This window comes from Oncorhynchus kisutch, linkage group LG20, assembly GCF_002021735.2.
Source record: "Oncorhynchus kisutch isolate 150728-3 linkage group LG20, Okis_V2, whole genome shotgun sequence".
Classification (NCBI taxonomy): Eukaryota; Metazoa; Chordata; class Actinopteri; order Salmoniformes; family Salmonidae; genus Oncorhynchus; species Oncorhynchus kisutch.
In genome coordinates this window covers 46,326,577-46,339,919 of record NC_034193.2, presented here as the reverse complement: position 1 = coordinate 46,339,919, position 13,343 = coordinate 46,326,577, and the positions used below count along the sequence as shown (strand labels likewise).

The window sequence follows — 13,343 nt, the reverse complement described above, 5'->3', positions numbered from 1 at the left end:
GTACTCGGATTCAGACTCATTGCGGAGAATAAACTAACGCTCGTGGGCGTGGCGTAGCATTTAGCTGGAGCAAGGAGTCTGGGTAGTCAGGTAAGTAGAGAGGGGGGTAGGTAAGGAGAGTGAGCGATTGAGATTGAGAGAAAAGGAGGAAGAGAGAGGGAAAGAATGAGAGACAGAACGAGAGGTACGCACATATATTAAACCTGTATGCTGTATACACTGAGTGTACGAAACACTATGAACACCTGCTCTTTCCATGACATACACTGACCAGGTGAATCCAGTTGAAAGCTATGATCACTCATTGATATCACTTGTTAAATCCACTTCAATCAGTGTAAATGAAGTGGAGGAGACAAGTAAAAGAAGGATTTTTAAGCTATGAGACAATTGAGACATGGATTGTGTATGTCTGCCATTCAGAGGGTGAATGGGCAAAACAAAAGATTTAAGTGCCTATGAACGGGGTATGGTCGTAGATGCCAGGCGCACTGCTTTGTCTCAAGAACGGCAACGCTGCTGGGTTTTTCATGCTCAACAATTCCCTGGGTGTATCAAGAATGGTCCACCACCCAGAGGACATCCAGCCAACTTGACACAACTGTAGGAAACATTGGCGTCAACATGGGCTGGCATCCCTGTAGAATGCTTTCGACACCTTGAAGAGTGGGGGGGGGGGGGGGGGGGTTCAACTCAACATTAGGAAGATGTTCTTAATGTTTTGTACACTCAGTGTATATGCATGGCCAGGTGCATCTTATAACTACAGCCAAACACCTCCCAAGTTACACTAAGTACCTCCTCAGGAAAGAAAAGAGAAACATTCATTATTTATCAGATGTGAAACATTAGGCGCAAATGGCTCTGGCTGCAAGCAAGGCATTTATTAATGGTAATGGTCATTCTCAAAATTGCTATAAATCGCAGGTCTGGAATATATATTTTACATATTACCATCTCCTGCCTCAGTAGTTCATCAGTAATTACCATCATCAGACGGCGTCTCATATATTAGACGGTTATTTATTCTTAAAACGGCAACGCTTCATTCCCTTGGACTAGAATCTTGATGATTCATCGCCACATATGTTATACCTTTGATGCCTTTTCCCGAAAATACTGTAGGGGATATCAAACCCCTGAGTCATGGTGAAAAGGAATTAGTCAAACGCTCGGTCTAAGGGTATATAATACACGTTTAGCCTTTGTTAAGGTGCATATGACTGTTTATCGGGGTTCACCTCTGTTGGTTTTTCTTTCTCCTAAAGTTATTGGAAGGGGTGCCGGGCCTACATTTAACGGATGAGGAGCTTAAGGGACTTAGGGATTCGTCCTCTAAAGTCCCCAAACTGCATCGTAAAATCCTCATGTAGGGCCACCTGAGCCACATATACAGTAGGACTCTATATTGAGTATATTGAGTGTATGGCACCATATATGGAATATATGGAGAATATTGAGAATACAGTATGGCACTATATACGGTGTATGGCTCCATATACAGCAATATGTAGTAGATTGAGTATATGACACTATATATAGAGTATATGGGGTATAGAGTACATGGCTCTAGTCTCAGCCACAGATACTCAATTTATTAAAATAAACCAAATCGTTGCGTAAGTTATGAACACTTGACTTTGCCACTTGTCTAAACTCCAATATATTAAATAGATTCAACAATCATCAACCCTCATAGTTTAAAACCCACTCACTTTCTTAGTTGAGGGCTATCATAAGTTTAAATCCACTGGCAATCCACAAAATATGCTAATCAAGTCTCTCTCTCTCTCACCATGGTAACGCGACTCACTCAACTGCAGAGCAACCAGTCCCCAACTGATGCCACCTCATCCCTCACCCCACCGCCTGACTCAGAAGAATTATCATTTAATTACCATAGTGAATTATTATAATGTTTGTTTATGTGTCAATTAATCCCATAAGGGATGGGGTTGCCAATTGACGATTTGACACGAAAAAAAGAAGGAAAAAAATCATTCATAACAGCTCATCTTGTTTTGATGTCTGACAGAGGGCAAAACAGACAAAAGACAGAAAGCCTCTGATGACAAAAAGAGACTATAGCTAGCTACCAGATACAGGAGTTAAGTGATCTCTGAGTGGGTGTGTGCGCGCGTGTGTCAGTCAGTTCTCTCTCCTCCCTCTCCTCTTACCTTCTGGTCATGGCTGTAGGCAAGGATCCAGTCCTCCTGCTCGGGGTGGAAGAGAAGGCTGAGGATGTAGAAGCTGAGGCGGTACTTCTGATAGGTGGCTCCCTCATCGGAGCTGATCAGCAGGCTGCTTTCCACCTCCGGGTCAGTCAGAAGCATGATCTGAATGAGAGCAGACAGAAATAGAATCAGAGCTAGCCATGGAGGGTCCTGGAAGAATGGGAGATATTATAGTTGGCTTGGCAGTGAGGCTTCGTTTTAATCAGTGTTGGATAAAGATTTAAATGGTATATATTTTGGTAATCCATGCAGTGAAGGCTCCTCAGAGGAAGGGGAGGACCATCCTACTCAGTAAATATCATAAAAAAATTGTGAAACATTAAAACAGTTATCCCTTTTAGATAAAACTATACTAAATGTATTCACGTCACCAAATAGTTTATTAAAACATACTGTTTTGTAATGAAGGTCTACAGCAGCCTCAACAGCACTCTGTAGGGTAGCACCATGATGGACTCGGTGGACAGCTAGTTTCCATCCTCCTCTGGGTACAACGACTTCAATACAAAATCACCCCCTTCCATAGACTTACACAGTAATTGTGACATCTTCCGGAGGACGTCCGCCAACCTATCAGAGCTTTTGCAGCATGAACCGACATGTTGTCCACCCAATCAATCAAAGGATCAGAGAATTCATCTAGTACTGAAAGCATAAGCTACAGCTAGCTAGCATGGCAGTTTATAAAATGTGGTGAGTAGTAGACTCAAAGAAAGAGAAAGCCAATAGTTGAACAGTTTAACAAAATAATTTAGTTAAAAATGAAGAAGCAAGAGAGAGAGAGCTATATTTTGTTGTATTTTTTTCACTTTCACTTAGCTAGCGAATGCAGCTAGCTAGTTTAGCCTGCTCAAACACCCAGCTCAAACAGAGATGGATGCTATGTTAGCTAGCTGGCTATGGCTATCCAACACTGGAACTCTGCCAAGTCATGGTAAGCTTTTGGTTTTATTAATATATTGCTACCAGGCACCATCAGTGTAACTGCTAAACTGCTTGCTGACTGTACACTGTACTGCATGATTGTAGCAGGTTTACTAACATGTTAGTTCTAGTAACCATGTTGACTATGACGTTAGTTAATATGGTGACAATGATGTAGGCCGTGTGTCGCGGTTGGCGGTTACAATATGAAGGTTTGGCTTAGAAAGGTTTTTTCGCCTGGTCACAGACAGCTAATGTGTTGTGTACTGAAGTCCACAAGCGAAGGGAAAATGTGAGCGGAGGAGAGCGTGTAGATGCGAGAAGGAATTATACAATGAGCAAAATGATCATGCTGTTTGTATGTGGCTACTATGAAAGTGAACTGTGTTTGAATGTGATTTAAGGTTTATTCATTTCGCCGATTTTTTGGAAAAACATTTCTTAAACGGAAGCAAACTTAACGAAACAGGGATAAACATACCTGAATTTGTCAAACAGAAACTCTTGTTTGCAACTGTTTGACTAATGATTACACCCTAGATCAACTAGATACAGTCAAGAGTGTGCAAAGTATTGAATGTGTCACTGTCACCTTGATTACTCCAATTTTCCTCTCGACATTTGCAACTAAGTTGTAAACTTTCATTGATAGGTTAGATTGTAGCAACCTCATGATGGGAATAGGGAAAATTCTAGTATCATGTAGTAACCTAAACCTATCGATTTTACATTGAGCTGATAACAGAAATAAGGCCATGCTCATCCTCCCTCATCTTAAACGTCGCCAACCACCACTGAATCCATGTGATAGGCAGCTTGAGAGTTTTAAGTTGCACGATTGTAAAAAATAAAATAATTATTCAAATATATGATTTGATTATAAAGTCTACATTTAATAACAGATATAATGTCAGTCATTTGTGGTTCTAAATTGGCATCTTTAGACTCACTGTCATCTCCCGCTTGTTAGATATCTCAATTATAAACCTGTGTTCCGCTCTGCTAGATCCTAATTACTGTTGTACAGACAGTCTTTTAAAACACCTTTTGCCTATCTTGTAGCGAGTGTGTATGGGTAACTCATTCAGATTGCTCTCCCTGTCTCTCTTTCTCTTGCGCTCTGTTCAGTCAGGCTTTGAAAGCTCTAATTTCCCACAAGCTTTGTTCTTTTCTTGGAGGTTCACAATTTTTTCCCTGTGATTGTGCCAAATGAGAACAAAAACACATATATCAAAAGATATAATCAGCAGCAAATGTAATTGAATCAGTCATCCTGAACACTTACATAACCCCTTATCAGTAGCAGAGTGGGAAGGAAGTAGAGTGTGTGTGTGTGTGTGTGTTAATAAAACCATGAACTGATTGGTATATATTATTCTAACTCATCCATCCTAGTAGTGTCCACAATTTCAGTGTCAGTAGGGAGACACAACCTTCAACCAACATCCCAAGGTGATTTTAACAGGTTCCCCTGTGTCACATGACAGCTGTCTTTCCAATCAGTTATCACACTTTCTCAGCTTTTCCCCATTTGACAAATCTCCTAAGTTTCCCTGATTACCATCACTAGCGGTGGATTTGGGAATGGGGCATGAGCTAAAATGCCCAATACACTTCCAGCAGGAACCATTGGCTATATAACATAGTCTCAGCCGCGCCTGCTCAAGCTTGCGAAGTCATTTGTCAAACTATGCATGGTAATGGTAGCTATAGTGGGCCGACCCCAAACACAAGTTCATCAATCACAGTGAGCTAGCTAGCGTAGCGCCATACGTGATCCACATGCTGACCGATCCAATCAAATATCAAATGTAGCACCCAACAAGGTTTCTTTTTTACATTCCATTCACAATTAACACTTTGTAAGAGACAGTATTTTAACTCTGGGCACTATAAAAACTTTTGTCTGCTCCTATAAATATGGAAACAACACCCTAGTGCGATATAGCCCTACTCTAGCCTAGCCTATGTAGGCTAATGCAGCTATTGTGATACAGCCCTATTCTAGCCTTGCCTATGTAGGCTAATGCAGCTATTGTGATACAGCCCTATTCTAGCCTAGCCTATGTAGGCTAATGCAGCTATTGTGATACAGCCCTATTCTAGCCTAGCCTATGTAAGCTAATGCAGCTATTGTGAAGGGAGGATTATAAGCAGTTTCATCAATTCGGGGAACACTCACAACAACTTATTTCAATAATATGTTTTTGGAATATGGAAATGGATATATCCTAGTGCGACGTGGAAATGGATTACGAAGATTCTGGTGAGCTTCTCGGGGATGTGGTTGTATCTGATTAGTTCCACTTATAACCTTCAGATGAGAGAGAAATGAGGGGAAGAGTTGGACAGATGTGGCTGTGAGGGAATGAATCCTGTAGGAGTTGTGTTGAATACTATATTCCCGCTTCATAAGATGACATTAACCATGAGTGGTAAACAGGGCAATGAAGTTGCCAAGTATTCAGCAGTTATACTTTTATCTAAATACTCAACTTCACTTAACATGGATAAGCCTTTAGACTTATGTTAGCTCGGAGCTTTACCTTGTCATTTTACATATTTATATAAAACTGTATAAAAATGTCAACAACGTCCTCATCATGCAGAATTACATGACTGTTTGCTTAGACATAGCTGTATCTTTAGATAAGCCATCTTGGAGCTTTACCTTGTAATTACATGACTGTTTGCTTAGACATAGCTGTATCTTTAGATACGCCATCTTGGAGCTTCACCTTGTAATTGAACGGATTTCTATAAAACTGCATGGAAATGTCAACATCCTCTTCACACAACATGACATTACGGTGTCATGTTTAGGCAGGAAATGACAGACTGAACATGTTGATTCAATCAATGTTTCCAATGGAAATTTCAAGAAACCATCACACTCTGGTCAAAACAACTCTGAAAATGCATGTCCAAATGGGGCACAGGGAAAAGAGAGGGCATGCATGGAATTGCTACATTTGTGTGTGTGTTGCATGTTGAGTTTATATTTCTTCTCAGTATATACTGTGTGTGTGTGTATACGTATGTGCGTGTGTGTGTGTGTGTGTGTGTGTGTGTGTGTGTGTGTGTGTGTGTGTGTGTGTGTGTGTGTGTGTGTGTGTGTGTGTGTGTGTGTGTGTGTGTGTGTGTGTGTGTGTGTGTGTGTGTGTGTGTGTGTGCACGTATTTAGTTTATGAAGCCAAAGAGGTTCAAAATGACCAAAGGATAATGAAGCAGCCACCAACTGCAAGACGTTTAAGAAGTGTGCGATGAATAACACAGTGAGTTAATAGCCGTGCAGCAGTAAATACTCAGTGATAGAATATTAATGAAATTAGGCCCATATTTTCCATTTCACCCCAGTCACAGTAATTGGATTGTGAAGCCTCTCTCTAAATCCAAGCGTAACACAGTCGGTGCCCCAGCGACAAATATACTCTCTTTGCACTATAGGAGGTTCAAATGGCAAGATTTCAAGGAAGTTCATGGAGAGGAGTAGAGGGAAAGTAGTACTCACTAAATTGTAGCTCCTAACAACAGACCCCCACTTTTAGGCTGACATGTTGCAACTAGTTTGACTACCCAGACATGATTATGAGAGTTTGAATGGGCAACATGACAGATGTTACTTCCTGTAAACGAGCAGCAGGTGCATTTGTTGTTGAACGGAAAACAATAGGAGTTGCTCAATAGGAGTTGCTTGTTCGACTAATGTCATCCCATGGACGGTTGGTGACCAGTAGGTGAACTCCTCAGACAAAAAAAGTCAGTCTTGATTGTCTCTTTCGCCTTGTAGAGAGCGTCTGAAGAGCAGCAGAGTAGTGTAGAAGCCATGAATCAGCCACCATCTAGTGGCCCAAGTAACAATTACACAACACCCAACATAACTAGACCGAGGGTCTTCAACCTTTTCTTTTCAAGGGACCCCCCTCCCAGGCAAGCCAGCGACCCAGGAACCCTCATCATATGTTAGCAAAAACGTGTTTCTTTCACATGTCTTGTCTTATCATCAGATGAATGATAATGGCAAGGAGAAGTAATTCACATTTTATAATGAATATATTTGGTGAGGTTTCTCTACATTTTGACTTCAACCCCACATTATAATTGGAAGAGGAAGTGGAACTCCAAACGCAGTTTCTCTGGACCCCCACAAAGTCAGTGTAGACTACCGATCGCTGTCCAACGTCTATGTGGCTGCCTATCGATAGGCTATCAGATTGGTGCTAGTGCTTGTAGTAGCCTATAACTTTGCTTTAATGGATACATGTATTATTTTTGGGGATTGTCATTTTCTCATGTTGAGCCTAACACTTATGTTTTACTAAGCTATAGGCCTACAGTGTTGCAATGCTGCTGTTTAGAATGCTGTCTGGTTGCAATGATGTATTTACTACCTCAGTCATTAAAGTCGGACATTCAAAAGATGCAGATTGTGAAATGAATGTTCCATGCAACAACATACTAATCAGTAACCAATTTATGTTTTTAAATAGGATACAACTGTCCTGTAGCCCTAAAAGCCTACCTTTGCCGTCCTCGCGCTCTCGTGCAGCTTGGGTAGAACGTAAAACCAGTCTATTAATGCCAATGATCAAAACAATAGCTTACTAGGGATTGTTTCATTATACAGACAATGCAGTCTAGCCTACTAGCCTATCTATAGCTATATACAGTACTTAGCATGGTAGCCTATATATATATTACACACTGGAACTCGGACTCCACGCTGTGGGCTATCCGTCTCATCACTCATAGGCTTTACCGTCAGCTTGGTTTTCTGGGAGAGGAGGAGGAGGTGGAGGCTCGACACTCTCACTAGAGGAACTTGTCACTATTCGCAAAGGGAGGAAGAAGAGGAGGGCCCTGCTATAAGTCCACTCTTATAGCAGGGCCCGGGCAGTGAGGTCTCAGTCTGGATTGTCAGGCTGCTAGTGCTAGCTGCTGCATAACTAGTCCTATTAGCTTCCACCTGGTGTTTCCTCATTCGAGGACAAGGTGGTCATTTGGCATGAGGTTGGTCAAATAAAGCTTTTTTTGCTGCGTTTTTGTGGACCACTTGGCTTTTTGTTCATCCACCATCAACAATGCACTCACTCTCCATCTGAGTCCGACCTGATTCACCTAACTGTTTTGAACTTTTGATAGCCAAATAGGTGAGGAAGATGAGGCGGGCTACCGCCGGCACTGCTCGGTAATAGGCTAATTAAATGCATGACAACTATATAGTCTGTCTGACTAACCTACTACTATTTAGATTGGACAATAAACACTTCACTTGTTAGATGTGGAAATTAAAAAAGGAGGGTTACTGTCAAAATCATTTCTGAAAAACATGAAATTTAGAAGTATTTGATACACTGCCGATTTTGCAGGTTTTCCTACCTACAAAGCATGTAGAGGTCTGTAATTTTTATCATAGGTACACTTCAACTGTGAGAGACGGAATCTAAAACAAAAATCCTGAAAATCACATTGTATGATGTTTAAGTCATTAATTTGCATTTTATTGCATGATATAAGAATTTGATACATCAGAAAAGCAAAACTTAATATTTGTTACAGAAACCTTTGTTTGCAATGACAGAGATCATACGTTTCCTGTAGTTCTTGACCAGGTTTGCACACACTACAGCAGGGATTTTGGCCCACTCCTCCATGCAGACCTTCTCCAGATCCTTCAGGTTTCGGGGCTGTCGCTGGGCAATACGGACTTTCAGCTCCCTCCAAAGATTTTCTATTGGGTTCAGGTCTGGAGACTGGCTAGGCCACTGCAGGACCTTGAGATGCTTCTTACGGAGCCACTCCTTAGTTGCTCTGGCTGTGTGTTTTGGGTCGTTGTCATGCTGGAAGACCCAGCCACCACCCATCTTCAATGCTCTTACTGAGGGAAGGAGGTTGTTGGCCAAGATCTCGCGATACATGGCCCCATCCATCCTCCCCTCAATACGGTGCAGTCGTCCTGTCTCCTTTGCAGAAAAGTATCCCCAAAGAATGATGTTTCCACCTCCATGCTTCACGGTTGGGATGGTGTTCTTGGGGTTGTACTCATCCTTCTTCTTCCTCCAAACACGGCGAGTGGAGTTTAGACCAAAAACCTCTATTTTTGTCTCATCACACCAAATTACCTTCTCCTTGTCCTCCTCTGGATCATCCAGATGGTCATTGGCAAACTTTAGACGGGCCTGGACATGTGCTGGCTTGAGCAGGGGGACCTTTCGTGCGTTGCAGGATTTTAATCCATGACTGCGTGGTGTGTTACTAAAGGTTTTCTTTGAGACTGTGGTCCCGGCTCTCTTCAGGTCATTGGCCGTGTAGTTCTGGGCTGATCCCTCACCTTCCTCGTGATCATTGATGCCCCACGAGGTGAGATCTTGCATGGAGCCCCAGACCGAGGGTGATTGACCGTCATCTTGAACTTCTTCCATTTTCTAATAATTGCGCCAAGTTGTTGCCTTCTCACCAAGCTGCTTGCCTATTGTCCTGTAGCCCATCCCAGCCTTGTGCAGGTCTACAATTTTATCCCTGATGTCCTTACAAAGCTCTCTGGTCTTGGCCATTGTGGAGAGGTTGGAGTCTGTTTGATTGAGTGTGTGGACAGGTGTCTTTTATACAGGTAACGAGTTCAAACAGGTGCAGTTCATACAGGTAATGAGTGGACAAACTAACTGTCTGTGAGAGATGGAATTCTTGCTGGTTGGTAGGTGATCAAATACTTATGTCATGCAATAAAATGCAAATTATTTACTTAAAAATCATACAATGTGATTTTCTGGATTTTTGTTTTAGATTCCGTCTCTCACAGTTGAAGTGTACCTATGATAAAAAAAATTACAGACCTCTACATGCTTTGTAAGTAGGAAAACCTGCAAAATCGGCAGTGTTTCAAATACTTGTTATCCCCACTCTAGGTGTGAGCTGGACGGTCTCATCAGCCCCCAGAGCTTGCGGGAGTTTCTGCTGCACCAGTGGCTAAGAGCAGCTGTTCAGCTGGTTAAACAAAGGTTCGCCATGTGTTGGAGAAACTGTATGTCCAAGTTGAGAAAGCATACCAGCAGCCAGCGTCACTTGCTGCACTGGTAGCCTTTAACACAGGTGCTTTTCAAAGCCTATGTCAAATAGTCCAGTGAGTGTAATTGGCTCCAATGAGTGTAACTTGCTCAATATTAGGAGTTGAGAAATAAAGTTGGCATCATTAGAAATGAGATAATATCCTATTTTCTACTGTAGGTATGTCATTTTAAATGTGTTTATTCTGTTGTTGCAAGCAATATTCATTAAATTAAATTAAATAAAAATATATTTTCGCAGTACCCTTGCAGTACCTCCATGGACCCCCCCAGAGTTTTTAAATCATTTCCTCTGTTCAAAACATTCGACAGTTCTTTCTGCATCAGCCGGTCAGATAGTCCAATTTATATTTGGAGTTAGGGCGATTCCAAAATGTGTCCAAAAAGAGAAGAAAACTCCCCAGCAAATACGTTTGAGTTTGATGGATAGGAAGTGTAGGGGTTTTTCATGAGGAAAATCATGAATAGAAACCGTCCAACTTGGCAGGAGAAAAGGCAGCAAGATCATATTGCGTAAATCTTATAAGACATACTGCTCTTGAACTACAGTAAATCAGAATGTACATCTATCTACTGTGAGTGAAATGTTCCAATATTCACATGGACATTCTATATTAATGTCTTAAGATTGTATCTTAATAACGCTATTGCAACTGAGATAATTGTCCACCGTGCATTTTAATTACTGACAGAATGGCTTCAATTTCCTCTGTATGCCTGTCTGGAATGAATAAAAATGGCCTCCTCTTTCCTTTGTGAGAAATCTCAGTGTAACACACTCACTAAGACCCAGGAAAGATAATACATCTTTAATGAAAAGCCCCGCAGTGCCTTGGAGAGATCATTTCTTCCTAATGGACTTCACTTTCTTCATCTGCTAATACAATGTACTGTCCTAGCGCTTACTAAAGATCTACCTAAGGAGTTATCTCGCGGTTGCTGCTTTGAACCCAGGGCATAACCTATTTACGGAGAACATGTCAGCAATGGAAAGGGATTGAATGGGTTTAACTACAGGGTTATGTTCATTTAGGGCAGGTTTTAAAATGTTTTACAACGGAAAACTAAAATGAGCATTTCTTAGTGGACACGTCCCAGGTAGTCTCTTCCTTGGTTTCAGTCCGTTTTCGAACACAATCCAGGTCTTGCTTTGGATGGGAGACCGAGTAGACGCCTGATTGAGGCTATGGGCAAAAGGGCAGTCAAGCAGGGACAAGGTCTGGCGTGGGAAAAGAGGTGAAGTCTTCATAAGAGGCTAATAAAAATGTCAGCCGGGAGACTTGGGATGCTCGGGTAAAGGTCTCACCAAAATTAAAGGGGTGCCAAGCGGGAGGAAGAGAAAGAGGGACATTGAACAAGTGAGAACACACTGCGGCAAATGGTGCATGGACCATCTTTTTGGATTTGGCCGTATCATTATTACCTCGTCATTAGTTCACCTCTTCATTTCACCCGTATTTGATCACTCCCTTAAAACTTTGTCTTGTCTTTGCATACGGTATTACAGCTCTCTATTCTGGACTACGTAATGAGCCCTTCTCTTCTCTTTTACCAGCCAACCAGGTGCTGCAACACTTTGAACTCTCCTTATTAAACACAAGTACTGTCTCTCGAGCCCAGGCATTTGAAGTCGAGACTAATTGACTGCCACCTTGACATTTCCACTGCACCCCGGCCCGGCCCGGAATCTCACCAACACTAACATCGCATCTTCACACTGACGGTAATTGGGGCTTTATGACTCCCATCCTAGCCCCTACCTCCCAACACACACACAAAAACACATTGGAAGATATGGTGGAGTGTTGTGTACAACAAGCTAGTCGGAGCTAGTGGGGGATCGATGCATAATATTAAGCATATTAATGATAATCCTGTTTGCGTTGCACTTGTTGCCTCTAGAATGGAAAAAAATATGTAAATGATATTTTTGGAGTGCAGACCCTCTACACTGCATCACATAATAATGAGGTAATACAAGGAAAGGCACACAACACCGTTTGAGGTAGGTCTACTTGAAGGGCAAGGAAGCATGCCGTTTTGCCACTACCTTGATTTTGCTTTGTCTCAAACAATCACGATACGTGGAACATTAATAAATCATAATGGAATGTAAGATTAATCGCATGTGGCGTCATGAGATGTGATCTGTGTGAGATTGCGGAAGCACTCCAAGGGGTTCTCTCTCTCTCCATTGGCTTCTCCCTCCCTCCCTCCCTCCCTCCCTCCCTCCCTCCCTCCCTCCCTCCCTCCCTCCCAGCCTGCTCATGGGCCTTAGTGTTCTTGCCTCGCTCTCATTTGTAGATTGTGCCTTAGGGCTGACAGATGTTCTATATTTTTTCCACCGTTAGGTTGTTCGCTTCCATCACGTTTACCACCACATGCACAGCTACTCCCTTCCTTCAGCCAGAGCATGGCTAACTCGCCTTGACTCAGATCACGCCTGTATTGTCTCCCATGAAGAACAGTGAGATGAGGAACCACTCCCGTGCTAGTGTTTACCTCCACCAGCTGAAGGATGGTAAATTGCGCCGTGCTAGCACGCTAAACTATCATGCTAGAGCCAGTTGGGTCCCATGGCAGTTCCAGTTGCTAGCACGCTAAACTATCATGCTAGAGCCAGTTGGGTCCCATGGCAGTTCCAGTTGCTAGGACGCTAAACTATCATGCTAGAGCCAGTTGGGTCCCATGGCAGTTCCAGTTGCTAGCACGCTAAACTATCATGCTAGAGCCAGTTGGGTCCCATGGCAGTTCCAGTTGCTAGGACGCTAAACTATCATGCTAGAGCCAGTTGGGTCCCATGGCAGTTCCAGTTGCTAGCACGCTAAACTATCATGCTAGAGCCAGTTGGGTCCCATGGCAGTTCCAGTTGCTAGCACGCTAAACTATCATGCTAGAGCCAGTTGGGTCCCTTGGCAGTTCCAGTTGCAAGGACGCTAAACTATCATGCTAGAGCCAGTTGGGTCCCATGGCAGTTCCAGTTGCTAGCACGCTAAACTATCATGCTAGAGCCAGTTGAGTCCCATGGCAGTTCCAGTTGCTATCATGATAAACTATCATGCTAGAGCCAGTTGGGTCCCTTGGCAGTTCCAGTTGCTAGCACGCTAAACTATCATGCTAG

General features: G+C 42.6%; 1 protein-coding gene across 3 annotated transcripts in view; it reads right to left on the bottom strand.

Annotated features, from left to right (window-relative positions):
* Positions 1-13,343, bottom strand: part of LOC109865961 (VPS10 domain-containing receptor SorCS1) — a 163,786-nt gene that overhangs the window by 53,511 nt on the left and 96,932 nt on the right. For all 3 annotated transcript variants that reach the window (XR_004204514.1, XM_031799698.1, XM_031799699.1), the window contains exon 4: positions 2,178-2,336. Coding sequence is in view for 2 of the 3 variants with exons in the window: in XM_031799698.1 (XP_031655558.1) it covers positions 2,178-2,336 (159 nt within the window). In the remaining variant the exon portion in view is untranslated. The remainder of the gene's footprint in view (positions 1-2,177; positions 2,337-13,343) is intronic.